The 25,954-nt window shown below is 41.6% G+C and overlaps 1 protein-coding gene across 2 annotated transcripts; it reads left to right on the top strand.

Moving 5' to 3' along the window:
* The first annotated feature begins 1,545 nt into the window (after positions 1–1,545).
* Positions 1,546–25,273, top strand: trip11 (thyroid hormone receptor interactor 11). 2 transcript variants are annotated; one of them, XM_078276832.1, is made up of 21 exons: positions 1,546–2,170; positions 4,452–4,528; positions 5,340–5,450; positions 6,194–6,496; positions 7,578–7,646; positions 8,678–8,843; positions 9,023–9,349; positions 9,602–9,642; positions 9,759–9,857; positions 10,136–10,339; positions 11,498–14,545; positions 14,833–14,973; positions 15,617–15,810; positions 16,821–16,984; positions 17,799–17,902; positions 18,631–18,730; positions 19,957–20,038; positions 20,719–20,833; positions 23,080–23,202; positions 24,393–24,535; positions 24,968–25,273. In XM_078276832.1, the coding sequence occupies exons 1-21, from the start codon at positions 2,032–2,034 to the stop codon at positions 25,182–25,184; spliced, it is 5,967 nt and encodes a 1,988-aa protein (XP_078132958.1). In that variant the 5' UTR covers positions 1,546–2,031; the 3' UTR covers positions 25,185–25,273. The 2 variants fall into 2 exon arrangements, with proteins under 2 accessions (XP_078132958.1, XP_078132957.1); XM_078276831.1 differs by having other exon boundaries at positions 24,393–24,552; positions 24,970–25,273.
* The last annotated feature ends 681 nt before the right edge of the window (positions 25,274–25,954 follow it).

The following is a 25,954-nucleotide window of genomic DNA, read 5'->3' as shown; positions in this document are numbered from 1 at the left end:
CGCCCAGAAAACTGACAAGGCGAAGCTGAGAAGAAGGCAGAGAAGGAGGAATTAAAAAGACAGAAGAAAGAAAAGGAGGCGATGGAGAAAAGAGACAAGAAAGAGAGAGGAAAATGAGAAGAGAGAGAAAGAGGAATTGAAAAGACTGAAAAAAGAAAAGGAGGCGGAAAAAAAGCACGAGAGGAGAGAGAAGTAAGATCCTTTCTTTCCTCCTCTCCCTTCTCATCTTCACTCCTATTCCCCCAGCCCCTTTCCCCACCTCCTACCCTCTACTGCCAGACTTTACTCCTCTAAAATCAGGGCTAAAGTCTTGTGTGAACTGGGCATTATCTTCTCCCATCTATCTCCCATCCATCCTCTCTCCCTCCTCTTCTGAGGCAACATGGCAGCTCAGTGATTGGGACTGCAGCCTCACAAAAAGGAGAAGCAAGCGTGGCCATACTCCGGGTGATCTGGTTTATTGCCATACTCCAAAGACTTGCAGGTTCAACTAAAGAAGTGTAGGGTTACTCCGGGTGATCTGGTTTTCCTGACACAACAGAAAAATGATTGAAATAAAACAAAAACAAAATTGGAAAAAAAAATCCCTTATCTGTCTATTTGTCTTTTAAAAATAGGATGTTTTTAAACTAACACAATCATTCTGAAAACTCGACAACAAAGGTTTTATATATTTACCTTTTTTTATTTTCTGTAAACTGAAGCTGGTCTCTCATTTTCAACTTAACACTATATGAAGTGGTTCTGGAGTCTGAAGGCTTTATTGCAGCTGATACCTTTCATACAGCAGGGACATTCTGCCCTCCGTTAAATAAACTTTAGACTTTGGAATAGTTCAGCTTGTCAATGACAACATATGTATTTGAAGAATTATGTATTTAACTGAAATCTTTTGATACAAGATACATCTTTTTCAATTTTAACTTTGATTCCATGATTGAAAGGTTAAACATTTCAATGAATAAAACACCAACACTAAAAAGCACTCAGGGCTGCAAAATACTGCTACTGTAATAGCAGAAACTAGTAAAATATATATATCAGGGGTGCCCTGGTAGCTAAACAGCAGCTTTAAAGATATTTAAAAAATTTCAAACTACCATACATTGGATCAAAAATAAAATGGCTTAATTTTTAAAAATGCTACATGCTACATTAAAAAAAGCTGACTATCAGTTTCTCTCAAAGAGAACAACACACATATGAGATAAGTCATACATTTTGTATCAATGTAGTTTATGTATTAAAAAATGTTTCCCAAAAAGTTAAAATTCACACACACACACACACACACACACACACACACGAATATATGCTAGCACTGTAAAAGAAAAAAAAATACAAATAACTTAGATTATATGGTTTTTATTAACTTTTAGACATTAACATTACAAAGTATTTATAGTGATACTATTCATAATCTTAAAATATATAAATGCAAATTGTAGATACGTTTACGGTTTTTAAAGATTTTCTTTAACGTAGCTGGTTCTTGAACGCACCTTGATTTTGTTGGTCCTCCAGTATCCCACAATGCACCGTTTCCGTGTCCACGTCAAACCTGACAGCCATCGCCGCAGCTGAGCTGATATCGGCTGCAGTTGAGGTGGCACTTTCTGGGCGCTGTGTTGTTTAGACCCGCTTAAAAAACTGCTGAAATCCCATTCACACTCAGCCGTAGACGACACAGACGTCAACATTAGGGCCGTAATATAAGGTATTGGCTGTTTGACTGTGCTATAACGACGCTTAGCATAGCCTAGCTTGTCTCGACAAAATTCCTTTAGGCAAACGACCAGCTGTTATTAGCCGGGGTCTTTGCTAAATGAGCGTCTGTCAGCGTGAAAAGCGACTTTGTTTCGGAAGATTAAAGTGGATTTTGAAGTTAAAGTCGTCTTTGTGGTGTAGAGCTTACAGTTGAGCTTGATGACCGAGTTTACGGTTTCACCTCGGGAGTCAAAGCTAGGCTAGCCCCCCCCTAGTCCTCTTCGGCCCTGCTTTGTTTTTGTTTGGTTTGTAGCCCTCCTCGAGATGTCATCGTGGCTGGGTGGAATCGGCTCCGGCCTCGGTCAGTCTCTGGGCCAGGTCGGTGGTAGCCTGTCCTCTTTCACCGGGCAGATATCAAACTTTACCAAAGACATGTTACTGGAAGGGGTGGAAGAAGTAGGAGGTAAGTCTGGTTTATGTTTTTTTTATCTCTTTGGTAGCCACATAATCACAAGTTGTTGCATTGCACCGCTGTAGTAGAGAGCATACTTTTTTCTTTCCCATGTATTTTGTACACATTTGAAATCACTGCTTAATACTTCCAGTCTACCGACATAAAAAAAAAAAACACCCACTACGAGTTCCTTTAGGTTCCTTGGTCTTAACAACTTACTAGTCCCATTATTTGCCTTTACCCACATAGTTATTATAGCAACATAACTGATGATTATTTATCAAAAATCTCATTGTGTGCATATTTTGTGAAAGCACAAATTGTCAACCCTACAATATCGCCGCAATATCGATATCGAGGTATTTGGTCAAAAATATCGGGATATTTGATTTTCTCCATATCGCCCAGCTCTAGTTAGACTTATGACTGACAGTGTACATGTCCCAGCTAAATGGTGATGCACTGAATGTATAACAATGTATTATAATGCACACTGCTGCTTTGTTTGTCTGGTGATTTAAAGATATTGTTGTTCTCATGTGGATGAGCGGATATACATGTAAACATTACAACACCCAGAACTCCCTTTTCTAAAGCTGCTCTGTTGACACTGAATGAGAGCTGGATTACTTGCATGACAACAATGTTTGTTTGAATTGTGCATCCTAACTGTTTCATTAGCAGTGAACTAGAATGGTACCTCTTTGACTGGGAATCACACATTCAGCATTTTATAACTGTGCCCACAGATTTGAATGTCAGCATTTAAATCTGAGTGCCTCTTAGTTTTTTTTCTTTCTGTAGCTTTTAGCTATTCAATCTTTGAGACTGCCAAGGTGACATACAGTGTACAGCTTAATTACAGCGTGTAGTGCTTTTTTTTTTACACCACCACTGCACTGCATTTTGGTGTGAGTCTACTGTACCCTGCCGACGTGTAGATAGGACAGCCGGCCACATATTTGCAATCAATCAAGTGTGTTACACCACGCAATGGTCTTAACGTTTTCCTGTCAGGTTCACGTTAATAGCGCCACAGTATTAACTTGGAAAACAGAATGAAGAACTCTTCCTGGGGTCAGAAGTGTTAAGGTGCTTTTAAAAGATGCACACAAACTGTTTCCTGTTATCCCAATGCCTGTACACCTGTGGCGTGGGTTAATAATGTTTCTTCCGGTTTTAATTGTAACCCACATACTTTGGTTGAACTTCATATGACAAATACATTTATAAACACTTTGTTTTGGTAGATGATGGTGGAAGTCAAGCATTTTCAGCTATAGAACTTTGAGTTCAACGTAAAAGTTATTTGGGTGTAATATCTCAAGCAAACATTCTCAGTCGATGTAGTCACCCCTTCATTCATTGTCAGTGGAGCTACTAACAGCCTGATAGTCACACAGATTACAGCCAGGGTTCATGATCAAATCAAATGCTAGTCACATCCCCTTTAAAATGTTGATGCCAGATTCTGAATGTAATGGTTCAGTAAGTCACTAATTTGCTTGGTTTCATTCTTAGCACCAGTTCTAGACCTTAGTCTGGCCTCAAAAGTATTTTATGACGTCAAAATGCAATAATTAAGGAACTTCTATTTTGTTCCCCGTCATATTTGGCACAGTTAACCCCAAAGTATCATCACTCTTAAGCAAACAGAAGTGAGTGATAAAGCTTAGGAGAACTTTGACCGCAGATCTCCAACACACAGCTCTAATCATAACCAAAAGTATAAAATCTTATCACTGAGTACGGAGCAATGGGCCAGCTGTGAAGCACTCTGTGTGCCAGGCCTTGCGTCCCTCTTTTAAGTACATTTTTAAAAAGAGAGGATATTGACTGGAACTAGATTTGCCTGTAGGCTTCATTTTAGTAATGTTATGTGTTGGCTGAGCTTCGTCAGCTGTAACTCTGATACGAACTCCAGAAATGTTAGTCTGCTCAGCCATGCATGTTTGTTTGTCATGTGAGCCGGGTAAAGCAGATCTGTGTGTGATTCGGATGGAGGAGGGGGAAAAAGTCACCAGTTGGTATGTCTTGAATTTGCGGTTTGTCAGTGTAGATAAACTTGAAGAACATTTTTCTAATTTTGACATTCTTGTTATCAGAAAACTGAATAAAATAACCCTTTATGTATCTCTTACTGCGTACATGAGAAAAACATGAAGCTACGTTTGTGGATTATGCTTTTTTGCGCATTAAATGAATGCTGCCTGCTCTTCCTGTTAATTGACTTATGACTTATGCATATTGTCATATATTGAATGCATTTCTTTTCTCCATGTAACTGCAGATGCTGCCACAGAACTGCAGGTGTCCAATTCCAAGTTGGCTGACATAGAGACTGCATTTAACACTCAGAAATCTGAGGTGAGATTCCTTGTGCAGAGTCGAGGAGTAAAACTATATGCTTATCTCACTGTATACTTTTTGACTATCTTAAGTAGTTCCTGTGTGGCTCGATGGCTCTGGTAATGCCAGTGTTGGAAAGTGTGTACTCACCCTAAAAATGCTTGCACTTAAAACAAGGAAGGGCTGCATAATGCTTATCATTTCATATGAAATACTGTTGTTCAGTGAGCAAGGAGATCACTGGAAATTTTCTTATAGTCATCAAATATTGTTAAAAGACCAAAACCATGAGCCACACTGTTGCCCTGGGGTCTTTCATTGCCATGAACCCAGACACTGTACACAGACACCGTCCTGCTGCCCTGAATATTCACTAGAGCACTAATTGTGTATTAATCCGCAGCTAAAAATAGTCCCAAACAAATGTACTATATACCCCTTTTTGAGTAACATTTGCTGAAAGCAACAGTGCTGAGCTGTTTTGGGAAATTACCTGAAATGAAACATATATGTCACACGTTTTTAAAGATTTAGGGTTTTCAGTAAGAACAAATGTAATTGGCCACAGGCCGGGTACGGAAGTCAGAAAGTATGAAGAGACAGACCAACGCATTGTTTTTGATCTTTTCACAGAATTTGTTAATAAGAGCAAAATATAGGACAACACCAGCTTTGTTCTATAGGATGGGTGTAGATCACTGTGTTAATAAGCATCCATCCAGCTGAAGCATCTCTCTAAGCTCTGACCACCTTCCTGTATATCGGATAAGAAAAATGTTAATTTCCTGCAAATTTATTCTGTTATTGACCTGCTCCGTCTTTGTTGCAGTATGACAGATTAAGAAAGCTCTATGCAGAGCTCGAGGAGAAGCTGGAAGCATCAGAGATCCAGATTAAAGGACAGTCTGCGGAGTACAGAAGCCTTCTGCAACAGAAAGATGTATGTACCTTTTGTATTTCTAATGAAAGCCTTTAGATGATACGTCTGTTAAAAATATATCCTTTAAGAGAGAAAAGGTCAAAACGATGTCTTACCCATTACCACCCATATTTACATAACTAAATAACATGTCTAGTTATTTAGGACGCATGATACATTGTAACTTTAAATTGTGTTATTGAATGAGAGCATGCAACTACACACAGTCCTGTATAACTCTAGCCCTGAAGATGGCAGAAGGCAAGTTTTAACCATTTAGTATTGAAGTTTGCTCTACTAATATGTATCTTAGGTCATTACATGTGGAAGTTTGAAGCTGCCAATATTAAAATAAAATAACTGTATGTCAATTGAAAAAGAGGAAAAATGTTTTTTGATTTTGTTTTGTCATGCATACACGTGTTTGTTGAGTTTGTATTTGATTAAATGATTTAATTTTAATTTTCTGTGTAATGACCTGTGATTGGCCAAAGTCTCCCGTCACAGGCTAGATTTTCTAAAGCTAGATATAGATTACAATCTGTTGAAAGGTTGTTATGGAATTGTTTTCCCAACAATGCCAAAATATACTGCCTACCTAATCATAAACGGTCCATATACTATCAGTAAGAAATCCCACAGAAATCTCTGTGCTCGTCCTCTCACACGACAAAACCTAAGTCTTGTCCAGACAGAATGTGGATGTGAAGCTCATGTTAGTGCCTGGTATAAGACGGTCCTAATGTTTGTTTGCATCCTCCCAGGTGGAGATCAGTCACCTGAAAGCTCGGCAGACAGGACTCCAGGAAGAAGTCCAGACGCTGCAGCAGTCGGCTCAGGCTGCCTCTGCCGGCCCCGCCATGCTGCCTGTCACCACTTCTTCCTCAACCACTACCTCCTCCTCTGCTTTCTCTTACCTGTCGCGGCCCTCAGGGACCCACCAGGGCTTCCACGGCGACGAAATGGACCTCAGCGACGTCATCTGGTCGCAGCAGGAGATCAACAGGCTGTCGACAGAAGTCGTGCGTCTGGAGGCAGAGGTGGCACACTGGAGGCGAATGTCTCAGGTAACGATGGAGCAGGACAGATGGGTCTGGTACAGGGAGTTACACCTGGGTCATTCAGTTAAAGGAATAGTTTGACATTTTGGAAAATACACTTTTTCACTTTCTAACCAGTGTTTCCCCTACCACTGAAAGTGACAAAATTATATAATTATGCTATATATTCCACACACAAACAAAAAAACGGATGCGCATGATAAAGCCGCTTCACACATACATGCGACTTCTAACAACTTTTTGGGGGAGAGTCACCACCCCATCTGGAAAAAATCCTAGGGGAAACACTGCAAGAGTTAGATGAGAAGACTGGTACCACTCTTGTATGTGTTTTCAGATGGTCAGCCCAGCTCAATAATTTACACAGTATATCTTGTTTTTGAAAATCTAGATCTATAATAATTACTAAGCTTTCGAGGTGAAGAGTTACGCTGGCTGTTTCCAGTCGTTATGCTTCATATTTACCATACATTATCTATTCTATTATCTACTATTCCTGACCAAGTATTCAGATATTCCTAAACTATTGTCTTTGCGATAGCTAGGTCACCTTATTGCCCTGAAAGCATGTTACTTATTATCAGAGACTTTCAACTAAATGCTTTTGGTCTTACAGTTTTTGTTACCAAATGCATCATGGTTGCTACATAGATTCAATGTTTTTATTTGCCATTTGTGCATACACCAAACAGTCCAAGCACATAGGAATTCTTGTGCAGGCTCTTTGAGTCAAGTAAAAAGAAAAGCACACCGACTAAAATAGAAAAGGATTATGCAAGGTAAATAAAATAAGAGAAAAACACTTAGATACTATACAAAAGAGTGCCAACAAATATTAACATAGAACAATGTGCCAGATACTAAAAGGTTTAGACAATCACAAGAATCCCCATTTTACATTTATTTTAGTTCATCTAAATTGTTTTGATTTGTTAAACATCTTTGTGGCACACCAAGCAAGTTAAAAACAGATGCTAAGAAACACCAATGAATAGCTGTACAGTTTCTATTTAAATAAACCAACTTAAACTAAATTAAACTTGATTCTGTTTCGAATGAGATCCAATTCATTTTTATTTTATTACAGGCATCGACAGCAGCAGGAGCTGGTAACGGCGACCAGGGAGAGATTCTCAAACTTCAAAGAACTATTAAGGTGAATTTTTCTTTGTTGCCAAAATAAATAATATTTTATGGAAGAATCTACATCTTAAGGCTGCTGTATGTTTTTTTTTAATATATATATATGTTAGCAGTGGTTTATATGACAATGTGTTAGGGGTGCATGATATATCGACTCAATATCGTTATCGCGATGTCATGTTGCGCAATATTATAACGAAAGTGTCGCGATAAGTATGCAATATTTAGTTTATTTTGTGGAGCGCTGCGGCCCGTCCGTTGGCTGTGTGGCTTAGTTGTGTTTGATTTAGAGCCCGCTTGAAACGCTATAATGATCATGTTTCATTGGCCAGTTACCGTGCCACCTGCACGTTAGTACACGTGGACGGGTCCACTACGTGACAAACCCTATGGAGCGTACCACGTGTGTGCATATTTCAACAGAGTGACAGTGGAAGTTAAGAAATGGATAAATTGATAGACAACAAAACGGAACGAATCAGAGAAGGGAAAGAAAAGTTGTGTCCTGTTCTCTTTATTTATATATTTTATACTGTACCACCAGTCAAACATGTCCTGTTCTCTTTATTTATTTCATACTGTCCAACCAGTAAAACATGTCCTGTTCTGTAGACATTGTCCTTATTTATTGATGTTGGACCAGTCCAATATGACCGTCAATTGACATAAACCTTGTGTTGTAAGAAAACTTAAAGTTATGAATTTATTTTGATGCGTTTTCCCATAGCTTTTGTAATTTTACATATGTTTAAAAATATTGGAATTAATATCGATCGCAATATTCATAATCAATATCACATTTTGTCAATATCGTGCAACCCTACAATGTGTATGTAAAAGGGGTTGCTCATATTACCCTACTGAAGTTCCTTATCGCTCTGTGGAGCTTTAGACCAGTCAGTGTTGTGTTTACAGTTTGTTTTTGCTGTCCCCATGTTTGAAAGTTTCAATGAATTTTAGGTTTAAATCATTGAAGATAACAACTTCCACAGACTGCATTGACACTGGGACTCTAACCTTGATGTTATTGCTGCTTTGGAACAGGAGCTGCGAGAGGAGATGAGCCGTGAGGTGGATGAACACCAGCATGAACTGGCAGCTCTGCAGGACGCTCAGCGACAGAAGATGGCCGACATCACGCGCCGACATAGAGAGGACTTAGCAGAGTACGAGGAGAGGATAGAAGAGCTGGAGGAACAGATTCAGAGTGGTTAGCCTAACTTTTGTATTTGTTATTGTAACTTGTGGAAGCGATATGAACTCAGAGATTTTACTGAGGAAATCATGGCTTTAAAACCCCAAAATGTTGAGGTGTTTTATTCCTGTAAAGTGTTTCTACTCAGGCACAACACACAAAATGAACCCCGTCCTCCAAATCCTTCTCTCCAGGTGGTAGTCAATCCTCTTCCCCATCAGATGCCTCCAAGCTGTCCGAATTCCAGAAAACCATAAGCTCCCTGCAGGAAGCAGCAGATCAGCGGGAGAAGCAGCTGGCCGAGCTGTCTGCCAGTCTGGAGGAGGCACAGTCGAAAAAGGCGTCCCTGCAGCTGGAGAAAGATGAGGCCCAGGAAGAAAACACGGGGCTGCTGCAGAACTACACACGTCTGCAGGCCTCCGTCACCGAGCTTCAGACACGAGTACAGGAGCAGGAGGAGAAGTCTCTCCAAAAAGCCCAGCTAGACCACGAGATCCAAATGTTGAGAAACAATCTTGCAGGTTTACTGTTATTTAACTTATTTTGATTCATGCCACTGAATACAGCTTAATTAAAGCTATTCCATGCTATCAGAAACTCACTTTGCTGAAGCTGATTGTGTTTTAATGCGATACTCTTTTTCTTTCTTTTTTTTTATTGTAGTAACCTCAAATCAATATTGCATAGAGGCAGAATATTGTCATGGATATAAGCCATAGGAGGTTTTTCCCTTATGATTAACCTGCATATTGATTTAAATTTCTACTTTCCAGCTGCAGAAAAAGAAATAGAGGGACTGAAAAGGCTGGCTGAGGTAAGTGTAAATATAAATTATTAATCCTGTTGAATATTTATGATGTATTTAGTGGTAGGTTTTCATGATTTAATCACCTCGTTTAATGACTTCTCTAATTCTTTTGGTATAATTAGGTAGAACCAAAGGAAGAAGTTGAGCATGCAGACATCTTAGAACTGAACACCATTATTGCGACGTTGAGAGAAGAAAAGAAAAGTCTAGAACAAGAAAAAGTTTGTTTATCTGATGCAATCAGATTTATTTTTTTTTCCCCCACAGGCTGTTCAAAATATCTGTATTAGCTTTATTGATACAATTATTGTATGAGCCTGTATGCACTTTTAGAGTAAATGAGTCCCTTGTGACATATAGAGTAGCACATTTGGAGTCACTGGTTCCTGATATAATGGTTATAAGAAGACAGTCTTAATAGCTGAGGTCTATTGGATTATATATATATATTTTTTTTAAATCCTGAAGTGTAACGCTTTGTGTTTGTGTCTTTTCACAGCTTAATCTGCAAGATAGACTAGAAATGGCAGAAAACCAAATAGTTAGCAATAATGAAGCTGAGTCTGGTGACTCGGAGTCCCTGGAGGATCTGAAGGCAGAGCTGGAGAGAAAGGAAAAGGCCCTGAGAAACACTGAGGAGGAACGGGACACTCTGATGTCTGAGCTGGAGGAACTAGACCGGCAAAACCAGGAAGCAACACAGGTCTGACTGACCATGGTGGCCCTGGATTATTTACTAATAATCATAGTTTTTTTTCTATAGCACTTATAAAACTGTAATTACAAAGTGCTTTACAATCAGCAGGCTTAAGGCAATACAATGATTCAAGTGATAACAGTGAACAGTTCAGATTAATTAGTTACAAAGGACAAAATAAAATACCCAAAACACATATATGTACACACACATTTGCATAGTACATATATACATGCACATTACTGTTATAATGTTATTTTTCTTAAGGCCCGGACACAGAGCCGATAATCGGTCGTTGGACAGTTTGGCGAGGTCGGTGACTCGAGTCTGTTCGGTGTGTTCCGTGCCGTCGTCCGTCCAGTCAGACTCAAATGACCCATCTGATTGGTAGAGAGCTAACCAAGAAACGGGGAGCGGAATGAGCGAGTGATTGAATGAGAGTCTCTCAAAATCTGACAAATCTTTTAAACTGATCTTTGTCGATCTGAAATGAAGACAGATTCAGCAACTGCACGGCCTATTTCTCTCTTAAAATGTTTTCAGAAACACGTTTCGGTGAACTATTTTAGTACAATATGAGATCGTATTCTGAACCAGCCGCCATGACGTCACGACCCATGTGACGCGTTCGTCCAATCAGCTGCCGGTTTTCATTTTTAGGCGACAATGCAGATTAGCGCCGCCTGCTGTTATGGAGACGTATTACGTCTCGTCTCTTCGGTGTGTTCCGAGGCACTTTTTTGAACAACTCGGGGAGACCGATCACCCCAACTGCCTTTTCTGCCGACGGTCGGCCATCTGGTCTGTGTGTCTGCAGCTTTAGGTTCACATGCAGGTCTAAGGGCTACAAATGTTCTATGTACGTAAGACTACAAATGTTTTTTTTCAAACCACTGACATCTCTCACATTGTGGTAATATTAAACTGTGAAATGATACATACATACCTAACTTACTGATTACTTATTTAGCCCACCGACTGTAAAGGCACAATGCTGAGCAAAAATTTAAAAAAAACTAAACCAAACAAAATCAAGCCAAAACATGAAGAAGTATAATCTTTAAAAATGGAAAAATTGTAGAAACCCTTCACAACAAAACACAATGAGGAAAATTTTGACAATTTACTGATTTTCACTTTTGTTTCTACTTTCTCTGTCTCTAGCACATGATCTCGGTGAAGGAGCAGCTCTCTGGACAGCTGAAGGAGGCCGAGGCAGAACTGACGGAACTGACTGCAGAGCTGAACACAACCAAAGACCAGAAGAGTGCCCTGGAGCAAGAGCTGGACACCCAAAAAGAGAAAACCAGCCAGAGCGCTTTCACCCTCAACGACCTGCACATGGGCAAACAGGAGTTGGAACGGACAGTGAAGGAGCTGAAAGACAAACTGGGACGTGCACAGGAGCAGAGCAGGGGAGCACAACGAGAAATCACAGAGCTGAGGAAGACTGTTCAGGAGCAATCTTCTGTTGCCAAAGCAGAAATGGATCAGTCAGGGGAGAGAGGAACGGAGGCACAGGGAACTAAAGAGAAGCTAGCAGGGAAGGAGAAGGAGTTGTCAGACCTCAGGAGAGAATTGGATGAGATGAGGATCTCTCAGGAGAAGGCGATGTCTGAGGACTATGAGTTGAAGATGGAGATAAGGAGGTTGAAGGCGGAGAGGGAGCAGGCTCTGGGTAGAGCAGAGGAAGTAACCAAGCAGATGAAAGAGAGCCAGGCAGCTCTGAACAGGACAGTGCGGGAGAAGGACACTCGTATTGAAGCTCTAAAGCTGGAGAAAAGCCAGCTAGAGGAGGAATTGGGTCAGACTGAAAGGACGCTAACAGAGCAGGCAAGACAGTACCAGCAGACCATCGAGGAGTTGACTCGAGCCCGCTCCATGGATGCCTCTGCTTTACAGATGGAGCACGAGCGAGCCATCAAACTCAACCAGGAGAAAGACATGGAGATAGCTCAGCTGAAGAGAGACATGGAGCAAGTAGCGTCCGACCACAGAGACACCAACGAGATGCTTTCGATCACAGTTTCGGGGCAGAAGCAACTGACCGATTTGCTGCAGGAGAAGGATGTCTTCATGGACACTTTGAAACAAAATGCTTCAGATTTGCAGCAGGAGATGGAGAACCGTATTTTAGTCTTGACAAAGGAAGCGGATGCTTTCAAACTGTTCCTGGAGGAGAAGGATAGACAGTTGGGGAGTATGAAGGAGGAGAACAGTCATTTGAAAGAAGAGATTGACCGACTCAGGGATCAGCAGAGCAGGCCTCAACCTCTGACTGAGCCCCGGACCTTAGACATCATCACAGAGCTAGAGACGGAGATCACACAGCTCAAGTCCTCCCGGAATGGTCTGGAAGAGGAGGTCCAGACTCTGAGAAGAACCACGGAGGAGCTCCAGGCCTCTCTCCTTCTGTCGCAGCAGTCCCTACAGGCTCAGCAGACCGAGCTGGAGCAGGCTCACGCTCGCCATCAGCAGGTTACACTTAACTACGACAGACTCATCCATGCCAGAGACGAAGAGATATCCTGCCTGCAGCACACGGTAGATCAGCTTAGTGAGAGTGGTGTTCGTGCTGACTTCCCCCCGGTGCAGGGAGAGGTCATCCTGCAGGAGGAGAAGACCCAGACTCTGAATCAGGACAACGGCAACGAGAAACATGACCTGTCTAAGGGCGAAATAGAAAAGCTGGTGCGAGGCATCAAGGAGAAAGAGACTGAGATCAGCCAGCTGAACGAGAAGAACCTCTTGCTGACCAGACAGCTGGATCAGCTGGCGGTGTCTCGCGACGAAGTGGGCAAACTGTCCCAGATGGTCCTGCAGAAGGATCTGGAGATCCAGGCGCTCCACGCCAGAGTGTCCATGGTTGGAGGGGGTGGACACAGCCAGGACGTCATGTTCCTACAGCAGCAGCTGCAGGCGTACGCCGTGGAGAGAGAGCAAGTGCTCGCTGTGCTCAACGAGAAGACCAGAGAGAACAGCCAGCTTCGCTCGGACTATCACCGTCTCATGGACATCATGGCGGGGAAGGAGGCGGCGCTGTCGAAGCTTCAGCAGGAGAACCAACGCCTCTCCAACATTAGCGATCCCTCGGGAAGCCAAGAGATGTTCAAGGAGACCATCCAGAACCTGTCCCGCATCATCAGGGAGAAGGACATCGAGATCGACGCTTTGACCCAGAAGTGCCAAACCCTGGTGACCGTCCTGCAGTCCTCAGCAGGGGATTCCAGCGCCGGCTCCGGAGGCGTCAGCAGCAACCAGTTTGAGGAGCTGCTGCAGGAGAGGGACACACTGAAGCAGCAGGTGAAGAAGATGGAGGAGTGGAAGCAGCAGGTGATTACCACGGTCAAGAACATGCAGCACGAGTCAGCTCAGCTGCAGGAGGAGCTGATCAAACTGCAGGGTCAGGTCTCGGCCGACAGCGACTGCAGCTCCAAGCTGTCTGTGGACTACGCTGGACTGATCCAGAGCTACGAGCAGAAGGAAAGGAGGCTGGGAAGTCTGAGTCAGGAACTGGCTCAGGTCCAGCAGACCATCACCCAGCTCAGCACCACCAAGGACGTCCTGCTGGGTAAACTGGACAGCGTAGCCGTTGTGTCTGGACAGACTCCTGAAGTCGCAGCTGCTCAGTCTAGTGGCCCTTCTCTCACGGCCGACGCTCCAAGCCGCCAGGCGTCTCCAACAGCAAACAATGAAAAACCGCAAGAAGAAATTCTACGATTGCGAATTCAGTTGGCTGAGAGGGAGAACATAATTAGGACTCTTCAGGAGAACAACCAGCGGCTCTCCAACTCGGCATCTGCCACAGAGAGCGAGCACAGAAGTCAGGCCGAGGAGGTTCGGCTGGTCAAAGAGCGGCTGGAAGCCATGCAGAGGTCTGTGAGGGAGAAAGACCTGCTCATCAAAACCAAAGGTGACCAGCTGAGTCACGTCAGCGAGGCCCTACGCAACCGCGAGAACGACAACGAGGTGCTGAAGCAGGCCGTGACCAATCTGAAAGAGCGGGCTCTTATTCTAGAAATGGACGTGAGGAAGCTGAAGGAAGAGAACGAGCTGGTAGCTACACGCTCGAGAGAGAAAGAGTCCGAGTTCAGAGCGCTGCAGGAAACCAACATGCAGGTTTCCCTCCTGCTGAGAGAAAAGGAGTTTGAACTGAGTGCAGTGAGCGAGAAGTCTGCAACTGTGGAGAGGATGCTAAAGGACAAAGAGCAGGTCAGTTGGCAACTAAGACTTAATTAGTTCAATTAATAATTATGTTTGTTTCTCTTTAATTTTATTGTATTGTTACAACTGTAATAGAAACACATTTTGATACTTTCAGTAGAGAGAGGATTTTTTTTGTACTGAATCTGTCTTGTATAGCTTAATGCAAGTTTTTTGTCAGTTTGATTAATACTCTTCTGATGAACACATGTATCCAGCAAAGTTGATTTAGACTTTTGTCCTTTATTCTTCAAACAGTTACATTTGTGATGTACTCTGTTGATGATGTAATGCAGGGTAAGTCTGGTGAGCTGAATCAACTCCTGAATGAACTGAAGTCCATGCAGGAGAAGGCTGTGGCGTTCCAGCAGGAGAGAGATCAGGTGATGATGGCACTCAAGCAAAAACAAATGGAGACCACTGCAATACAAACTGAGGTAGGAGGACAGATGATTCTCACTCACTAGCCTTTCATTTGAACTGTGAAGATATGAATCTGTGTTTGCTCACAGCTGGGTTTTCTATGGTATTCTGTCATCTTTTCTTGTTTGGCTAAAATGTTGTACAAAGTACAAGTGTTAAAGTAGTAAAGTTGTCGATTCATGTTACATTTATTTCAAGTCAATCGAAACGCACGTTACTCTGCATTCGAAGGAAGCATTAGATGTGAAGTTAATCTCTTTTGAAAATTGTACGTAAGTGTAAGAATCTAAATATTTTAAAAACAACCAGTTTGGTGTATTTTTCCATCATCACATAATTTTATCGTACCATATCACTTAAGACATGCAGGTTCAATGTAGACTTTAGACCATTAGGCTTCACATTTCAAAACATGTCCTGCATAGGTCTAGGGAAAATATGGATGATTAGATAGATATATAACATATATTCCAAACTGTAATGTGGTCCAGTCACATAAACATGCTGTCATGAATCAAGTTGTCTATTGATCAAAACTTTAAAATCCATACAATAGGTTTAAGTACTGTATGTAGAAACAATTACTGTTTAGGAATCAAAGTTACTGTGGTATCCTCATGCTCTACAAATGTAAGGATGTTTCGGTTTCCTTCACAGCTTCAGCATGTGAGGGACAAAGAACAGCGGCTCAACTTGGAGCTGGAAAGGTTGCGTAATCACCTCTTGGAGATTGAGGACTCGTACACGAGAGAAGCCCTCGGTGCAGAGGACAGGGAGACTGAACTACGCAGGAGGGTGGCACTGCTGGACGAGAAACTGGCCACGTCCTCGAGTGCTGTGGAGAATGCCAGGTTAGCATAAAATAAAACAAATGTAAAGCGTGCGTGCGTTTATTAAATATGGGGTCATATTTAATAAGCATTAGGTACAAATAAAATCATCACGGATTTCACTGCATATTTTCACCAGGGTTTAGGTATTGTACAGCATTAGCATGCCACATTACATCAAGAATAAGTATCATGTTGGCTCTGTGGCAAAGAAATAAGAGATGCAAATGCTTTACAATTAATAACCATACAAGATGCATTTAAGCTGCACTAGGCTATCCTGGCATGTTTTGTCTGAAACTGTATGTAACTTTATGCACGTTATGCTCATTTTGCACTTAAGTTCTTAAAACAATACTCAGTACTTTTTTATATTTAATTAACAACTCAGTATACAAAAAATAGGCTTTACCATGTGGTTATTTCATATAGATTATATATATATTGAAGGCACTTAGGTAGCTCACCTGGTAGAGCGCGTGCCCAAACACAGAGGCTCAGTTCTTTGCTGCATATCATTCCCCCTCTCTCTCCCCTTTCATGTCTAAGCTGTCCTGTCACAAATAAAGGCCTAAAATGCCCCCAAAAAAAAGAAAAGAAAGATTTATATATTGAATTACCAGAAAACATGCTATATTGTGATATATATATCGTTATCCAGATTTGAAATTACCTATATCGGGATAGAAGATATTGGCCATATTGCCCAGCCCTAGTTTTGTTCGTACCTGTGAACTAGGTTTTACTTTGTTGTGGTAGCAGGAGCCTGCTCCTCTGGTGCCCCACTCTGTTGTGGGGTTACTGAAGGATCTATCTTAAGTCCTCTATCATTTTCCATTTATCTGGTCCCTCTAGGGCATATCACAAAATGTAATTCCAATGTTAGACAGATGTGTCCTGAATTATGTTGTGTCTCTGATATTGAGTACTGGATTTCCCAAAGAAATATGAGATCCTTGATTAACCTGATCAAATGAAGGTTATATAAATAGTAAAGTCATTTGTTCTGCTTATTGGCCCTCTGCCTCCAGCCAACAGGCCAGCATGCAGGTGGAGTCTCTGCAGGAGCAGCTGAGTGGAGTGGTGAAGCAGAGGGATGAAGCCCTCATCCATCTCAGAACCTCCCAGGAGCAGGTCAACCAGTATGCAGTGTCACTCTCCAACCTGCAGATGGTGCTAGAGCAGTTTCAACAAGGCAAGTCAGTCGCTTCAACATGAAGACTCTGGTCGTCTAAGGCCAGCTAAACACTGCCTGCGTGGCGTGAGCGTGTCAGCTGTGTGGCGTGTCCGTTTATATTTCGGCTCCCATGTTAACAGGTTAGACCTTGCGCACTGCCTGCGTGACACGCACGTCTCAGGCGCGGCTCAAGAACTCATGCATGCTAGAAATAGGACCGACGCCTATTTTTCACACGACACACAAGTGTGTCGGAAGCGTTTCCAGGCAAAATAGAATAGGAAAAGCTGTTTATATGTCATTTTGACACGAATACATATTAATAAATGACATGTTGATGTTTGAAAGCCTCTAGGTTTTGACATAAATGCAGATATATATGTAATAAAAAAAATAATTTGATTTTCAAATATTGCACCTTTCAATACAGAACGAAATATTCTGGAGCCTATTTTGCCGTCAATACTGCCGACGTTGTCTTTGCTGTAATCAAATCAGTATATATTTATGTTTAACATGAAGTATACTACTGCTTGAGTGCAGTAAATCAATGCAGGTGTACAGACAAGGCTAGCCGCAGCAGCGCTGCGTTAGACACGTTTCTGGTGTGCAACGCCATGCAACAGAAACGCTATGCTCACACCACGCAGCCAGTGTGTAGCCGGCCTAATAGTGTCTAGTATTTTGGCCAGCGCTTTTTTTTTAAATTGTTTTATTATTATTAATAATTTTTAACGGAGAACCTGGTTGTAGTGATGATGAGGCAGTTTGTGCCTGCAATCTGGCAATGAAATTCCATATAACCTGTAGTAATTGTCTCTTCCCCCATCAGAAGAGAAAGCCATGTACTCGGCAGAGCTTGATAGGCATAAGAAGGAGAAGGACGAGTGGAAAAGAAAAGCTCAGAGGCTGGAAGATCAAGCATCCGCCCTTCAGGTAAACCAGCAATCAATAACTGATCATTGAAGTCATTCCCTTTATTTATATTTGACATGTGCCGCCAATAGCAAGGCCACAAAGTGAACACGTGACATATTTCTTGATGACAGCTGAATTCACAGTTATATGAAAGCCATAATAGAGCTCAACAGTGACCGCCCACTTTTTTAACAGCTCTGCTTCCGGAAGTATTTTTCCCCATTCAGTTGTTTCATTGACGTTTCAAAAAGTGCTTATATATAAAGAGTTTTAAGCTTGGAACCAAGCCAACCAGCTACAAGATGAATCGTGAATGTAAAACATTTGATTCTGCGCAAAAAAAAAACATTTTGAAAAAGGCAAAGGTACAAGACCGTGTAGAGAAACTATCATAGACTTGAATGGTAGAAGTTCGATCTCGCCGTTCGCGGTACATTTTTCCACGTAACAGCAAGTTGGACCAATCAGAGACGTCCCTGTTGTGCTTAGGATTGTGGGTACTGTAGTTTTTCTCCATAAGATCGCAAATAAAACGTGTTTTTCTTAATACAAGTTTGATTTCATACAGACTAAAAGCTTTTACAGGAACAGAAACTTCCGTTACACAACCTCATAGCTCGGGGTCAGTCTGCTTTTTAGACATTATGCCTAATAATCTAAATCCTTATGGAGAAAATCAATGGGATTTTTACTTCCGGAACCACACTGGTGAGCTCTATCACTGACGGTGTTATGCTCTCTGTCAGATTAACCTCGATGAAGCCAACGCTGCTCTGGAGTCAGCGTCGCGCCTCACCGATCAGCTCGATCTAAACGAGGAGCAAATTGAAGAGCTGAAGAAACAAGGTGAGCTGCAGCTGAGCGGTTTTTTACCTGCCAACTCCTACACGTCTGCTCAGGGAGGGATGGAAATATCTGACAAAACTCCTTATAAACTTCTGCCTTCTATTTTTACAGCAAAATAAAAGTCTGTGGTTTAAAGACCACTGTACTACTTTATCTGAAATGTTGTGCATCTGCCATCCTGCGCTGCCTTCGTCTTTAAACATTGACATCTGTTTTTCTTTCTCCCAGGCTCATGTTTTCATTTTAGTGTGCACGTTTCCTTATTATAGTCCGAATGCATGTGAAACTCTAGTTGCCTCCTGGGTTATGTTCTCCTGTATTATTTTTTTTGTGTCACACTCAGCAGATTTCACTCTTATCACTCTCAGGCTTGGCCATTACATCACAGCAAATTCTTAGACTGTTTCTTTTTTCACCCCTCTCTGGCTGTCCAGACATTGCATTTGTTCAGACCCGATATGAAGCCATATATTTGCTTAACAAATCAGTCACCTATGGAAAATTTACATTGGATCTATTAATAGTTGGGTAGCCGTGAGAATGTTCTGATCCACAGTCTCGCTAATGAGAGGATGAAGTTGCTATGTGCATCATAGCCCCGGTTTGTGCCTCTCATGCATTGACACTAAATCCAAGCTACGGCAAAGAATCCAATATTTTGATGAATAAATACCCGATGACGTTGCAACTCAGAAGGTCACTTAACAAGTCTTACAGCTATATTCTCTTACAGCAGTATTTCCAGATTCTTTTAACCATCTGGAGGAAAAAAAAGTTCTGTCCGCTGCACAATATAAAAGATCTTAGCGTATTATTATCATCAATTATGTTGGTATATATTGATGTAACTTTCTAATATTTATATTTTCATACAAAATAAAGAGGCCAGTTCCAAGTACTTGGCTAGGCAATATAGTCGCAACATGAAACGGTTAAAAGATCTTCTTTATCATGTCTATTATATAACCATCCAGATGGTGAGAGCATTCTTTGATGCTTCTGAAATACCTTCAGAACAGCAATGAGTTGCTAAACAACTTTCTGAGTTAATCAGAGATTGTCGGGTATTTCTTTTTCGTGAGATCGGCCGCTTAGCGCTGTGACTTTAACGTTACGACGTTAAGGGCACACACTGGGGCTATGAGCAGCAGGGACATTATTTCAGAAGATTAACTGTGTGTGTGTGTGTGTGTGTGTGTGTGTGTGTGTGTGTGTGTGTGTTACAGTGGAAGTGAGACAGGAGATGTTGGAGGAGGCGCAGAGGAAACTGATGAACCTTCTAAACAGCACAGAGGGGAAAATAGACAAGTGAGTTCAGTCCTATCTGGGTTAAATCTTACGGATTTTTTTTTTTAGTCGTCTAAATAAGATTATGAACACATGGTTTTCATTATTACTCTCCCATAGTTTCAAGGGATTGTAGAAAGTCACACTGCAGTATAAAAATGTGATAAGTCTTATCTTTTTAAGATAATTTTTTGGGGCATTTTTAGGCCTTTATTTTCACAGGACAGATGAAGACATGAAAGGGGAGAGAGGGGGGGAATGACATGCAGCAAAGGGCCGCAGGTCGGAGTCGAACCTGTAACTGCAGCAAAGAAAGTCATGTATCTCCAAGTTTGGAGATATTACATTTTTAAAATAAAATTACGGGTTAAGTGTTTCTTTAGCTACATAAACCATTAAAAAAGCCATTGAATTATTGCAAAAATGCAATGTCACAAAACTGAAAATAGGGTTGTTTTAGCTCATGAAAAGTTGGAGATGGATAATTTTCACAGGACAGCCACAATTTTGGGGAAACAATGTGTTCTCACACTTTGTACAGTGCTTAAATTGCTATAAATAAAGCTTGTGTTTCTCCAGGGAGTCTGAGAAAACAAATACTGAAATAAACACATGTATTTATAATGCATGCAGCTGTATGAAAATGGGATTGAGGTCTTGAATTACATCATGCCTTATTATTCATCTTGTTCTGTTTCCAGAGTCCTGATGCGTAACCTGTTCTTGGGATACTTCCACACACCTAAAACCAAGCGTGCCGATGTGCTGAGGCTCATGGGAAGTGTTCTGGGACTGAGCAGAGAAGATGTTGATAAGGTGAGAGATTCCTTGACTCATATTCAAAGTATTACTTAAGCAATCACGTATTCACATAATCATGGTTTTAGGCAGCAATTGGTATTAATAGAAAAATGTATTACAGTATAATGGCATCAACAGTCAGTGAGCAATGTTTGTGGCATTGTGCCTTATTGGGAATAAATTAATGACACATCACCACACTAATACATTAAGTATATAATAATTTCATTATATAATTTTTTTTGTATTTACCAAATATATGTAGGATTTATTTTTAGTACTTTTGGTTGGGCACTTAGAGTGTATAAAAGGGTCCAACACAATGTACCTATATACCATGATATACAGGTAGTGGACAAAATAAAAAAACACCATAATAATAATAATGGAAACACCACATGAAAAAGCCGTTTCACTGAGACATAACTCAGCTGCAAAGTCATGTTACGTTATCATTTAGCAGTAGGTTAGGGGTCTTACTTTGACACAACACGAGGTAAGAGAGCTGTATAGTTGGTGTCTAAATTGCAGATACATTGGTCTGTGACAAAAAGAAGAGCATGACAGCATGGAGAAACTGGATGATAAAGAGCCCGGTTCTGCTCAAGGTTTCTTCCTGTAAAGGGGAGTTTTTCCTTGCCCTTTTGCCAAATTCTTGCTCATGGGGGAATGTCCTGAGACTAGCCTAGAAATCTAGACGCACCCTAGCGGCAGCAAATATAATTTGCAGCCAGGGGGGTCTAGCAACTCTCCGTTGGCTTGCGAGCTGGAAAAACCAAACTCTGGTCAGGCCAATCACATTGTGTATAGAGTCGGTGGGTGGGCTCATGGCTGCTGCTGCTGGCGAACAGCGGCCTTTTGAATCAGCTTTGTGACTCTGGAAGACTTGGAGTTCAGCTTTTCTTTGAGAAAAGAACAAAGAACGGCACTGAAGTCATTCTTAAAAAAGGAAGATGTGTTCGGAGTTTTGCCGACCGGATACGGCAAAAGTTTAATCTATCAACTAGCTTCGCTACCTTCTTCGTTGCTCTGGTTGGTTGTAGTGCTATCCTATTGCGTGCAGAGGTCATTTGAAAGACAACCGTTCATCCCGCCCCTCAGATTGAGCCCTGCCAATGGTGAGTTCCCAGAACCAACATCTTGATGTGGGTCTGGCTTGTCAGGCTATCCTGAGACTGACTTAAATGACGAACAGTGTTGGCAGGCAAACGCTTGCCGGCATAGATAGATAAACAATTAACAAGACAGTTGCCTAACAAAACTTGACTCCAAATTCTCTAAAGGCTTTTGGCCCAATACTGAGGCAAATCCAGTATTTACATCGTGTCACTGTCCCAGGTCACTAGGCTAGACAACCAACTCTTGTTTAATTAGTTGAACACGTCCTTCAAAGATAAACAGTCAAGCCTCAAAACTTGCTGTTCAACTGTGACTTTTAACTCCAGCAGCCCCTGAAAATCCTCTGTCCTGAAAAAAGAAAGCATTCTCTTATCCAGATCGTCTGGCGGGAGTCCTTAGGGTCTCCATCCAACTATTCCAGAGTATATTACCCAATACTCTTACAGGAAAACAGATACAGAGGGAGTGGGCAAATGCGATTACAACTCCTCAGAAGACCCATTTTTATTGGGTTGGAGGTCGTTCCACTTTTTTTTTTCATCTCTCCCTCAGCTCCTGTTTATGCTATTTCAATTTTCCACTCAACTCGTGTTTACGGCAGCCAAGTGTCCCACAAAACCAGACGACTTTTCAGCCTCATTCGATCAGCTAGTATCCCCTCACGGTTGCCTTTTTTTTTAACCCGAAGCTGTGAGCCATACACTCTATATATGGGGTCCATCCAACCGAATCCAAATGACGCTGATAATTAGGGAGTATGAATGACAGTGAATAATAAAGCCATACGTTTTCTCTAGGAGTGTGGACTGTCAGCAAAGAATCTGTATATAAGCTTAACTAGTGAGTGGGTCCACAAAATAATTTTCCAGAAAGTGGTGGCAGGCAGAAAGGAAACCAAGGGCAATTAAAACTGAAATAATCTGACTGCCCCTTTGAAAACAGAAGTAAAACTACTCTAATAGCCTAAATGAACTGTATAAGACTCTAACATTTACTGTACCTGCACTCTTCATCCTTTTGGTTAATCAATGGTTAATAACTTATTTCATGTACTTCATAAAATATGAGGTGTCAGTGATGATTTGGAGACTTTCTAGGAATCCAATAGTATTTGTCTGCACTTCCTTGCCTCCCATCTGCAGATGTTAGAGGAGGACGGACGGCACGGTGTTACTGGATGGATGTCGAACTGGCTGGGAGGCAGAGGAGCACAAAGTGTCCCAAACACCCCCCCAAGGCCCACCAGTGGCCAAGGGCTCAACACGGTAACAAACGCCTCATACAGTTCTTTTAACACAGAAGCCCACTGTTTTATATTTTATACAGTGTGCTATACCCTAACACTGTCTAACTCTGCTTTTTGTTGTATAATGGGCACGGACCACACTTCCCAGGACTGTCTTTCAGCAAGTTATCACAAGGCAACAGACATGGCATCCGCATTAAGTTCCCTGCAATTATAGAGAAACAAAGCATTCACACGGTGTCTGTGCTTTCCCAGAGGAAAATCCAGAGTGAAAATAGAAGAAGAAAGCATAATATGCACACCAACAATTGCAAAAATGATTAAGAAAATTCTCATGCATAAAAATGCATAAAAAATAATGTATACATAACCCGACACGCCTGCGATTGAGAAACGAAGCATTTACAATGTCCGGTTTGCATACATGCTCTCTGTTTCTGTGTAACACCATGAACACAGTCGCACAATGCTCCAGGGTGGCCAACATGGTCACAAGCAATGTGTGCAGTTCACTTGCATTGCAAGTTACACGGCAGCATTGCCACACATGCTCTGAAAAACCTTGCATCTATCTATGCATTAAAAGAAATCAAAATGTTTGCTCCAAAAATGTAAAAATATCACTACCTTCACTTTACACTTGTTTAATATAACTTAGCGTCACCTATACAGCAAAAACACTGAAAGTAAACAAAGGGAAGAAAATGAAGTATTTCTAATGCAAGTAGTGTAAAATATAAGTGTGTATTTAAGTGTTTCTACTTTCATTTCATTTTTATAGAAACGGCATACAAATTGCACATTACAACATATTTACTTCCTTAACAATATATGAACAACACTTGAAGAATCCTAAGTAAAAAAGGATACATATTACTGTTTATGTGTTAACATGTGCCCTTCAAATTAAGTCTCAGCAACATACACACTACCCCACAAACACAGAATTTGAATCTAGCCACTGCAGTATTTATACCCACCTGTGCAGGGATACACAGTTATGGCAGCAGAATTCTTTAACTGGCAATCATGTGCTCTGCTGAAATGTTCATGAGCAGGACACTGAATCCTTACCACAGTGCTCTTCTGAAGCTAACTCTTAATTGTGGACTCCTTGTTTAGGATGTAAAGCAGAATGTCCTTTCTAAAATATCTCAGTAATTCAGCAGCAGCACTATCACACTGTCCTGTCCTTTTTTGTTGTTGCAGTCGTTCTCAGAGATGTTTGTAAAGTTCCTGGAGATTGAGTCGACCCCTTCGATGCCCGCACCAAAGCTTCCATTCCAGGACTTCAAGCCTCTAAACGCCCCACCTCAGGGAAGAACCAGCGGTGCTGCTTCCAGCGGTGCTGCTTCCAGCGGTGCTGCAGGTAAACAACCCTCTTGGGAACACCCGCCACCAGGATGATTCTTCCTCTCGTGTGCTTAAGCAGTCATGTCAAGACAGGAGGCGTTGTTAGTAGTAGTCATATTTATTTTGCACAATAAAATCAAGGCAATAGAAACACAACAAGAAAAAAGAAAGAAGCTTGTGCAGGTGAGATTAAGAAAACCCTTAGCAATCTCACCTAAGCAAGAGAAAGACAAATGTACCATGAGCAATTACAAAAGTCCTGAAATCTACAATCCAAACACAATTGAGCATGGAATTAAAAGCAAGCATAAGGTTGGCTACATGAAACAACAAGGGCATAAAAAAAATATAGAAGAATATAGATATTGTTCTTTCTCTTCCATCCCTAAAACACATCAAACTTTATTTAAATTATACACCTCTCTCCTGACAGGAGGCGGAGCACTCGGCAAGCGGCTCGGCGAGTCCAATCCTTTCCTGGCCCCCCGCTCTGCTGCGGTGCCCCTGCTGGCCAGTTCCAGCTCCGGCAGCTCAGGAGGTCACCTGCTCATGAAGCCCATCTCTGACAACCTGCCCACCTTCACACCTGTGCCCGTCTCAGCTGAGGCCAGTGGTGGAGCTGTGCTCAAAGACCTGTTAAAGCAGTGACCGGTCCCATAGACATCTTAATTCATCCAACACGAGTTTTACACTACACAGACTGAGATGTTTGAGCAGTTCTGCTACTTATTGCTGCTCTTTTTAATAAAAATTATCAGAGAATTCATAAAGGCTTAATATTCCCTCTTTTTTTGTGGGTTTACTAAAACAAAATTTAGTTTTTTAAGATTCAGTTTTACTTGCAATTACTGTTCTATGCAACACTCTCCCTTTACACATCTGTCTCAACATTATTGTTACCTGTTGATCCACAAGTTGAAAATAATCAAAGTGACTCCCCATGCAAAAAGGATGAGAACGTTTTCAATTTGGGGGGGTCATTCATACAGTAGTACAGAGAGCAACAGTGTTGATTTTCATAGAAGCAGTCCTTTGTAGTATGAGTTCAGTCTTACATTTCTTCATCGCACCAGTGTGACCGTGTACAGTCGCTGTGTGCAGTTCAATCCTCGTGGGTTGCGTCTAATCATCACCTCTGTTTGCAAGAGGAAACTTCTCATGCCTTTCAGTTTTCCTCCTTTGACTTGCATTGGACAACTTTTATTTTCTTGTCTTCTGAGTCTTTTTTGGTGTGTGTTTCTTTTCAACATTGCAGTGACTTGTTTCTGATCCAGGACTTGCCTAAAATCTCTGGCAGCAGTAGTCTGCGTAGAGATTTATGTGGTTCAGTACATCTGTTAAAATCATGAGGACATTTTTGCTAAATCTTGTCTTTTCCAGACGACCAGACTGTGATACGCAACGAGCCTTGTAATTAT

This window comes from Sander vitreus, chromosome 20 (assembly GCF_031162955.1).
Source record: "Sander vitreus isolate 19-12246 chromosome 20, sanVit1, whole genome shotgun sequence".
In the NCBI taxonomy this organism is placed as follows: Eukaryota; Metazoa; Chordata; class Actinopteri; order Perciformes; family Percidae; genus Sander; species Sander vitreus.
This window is presented reverse-complemented; position numbering and strand designations above follow the sequence as displayed.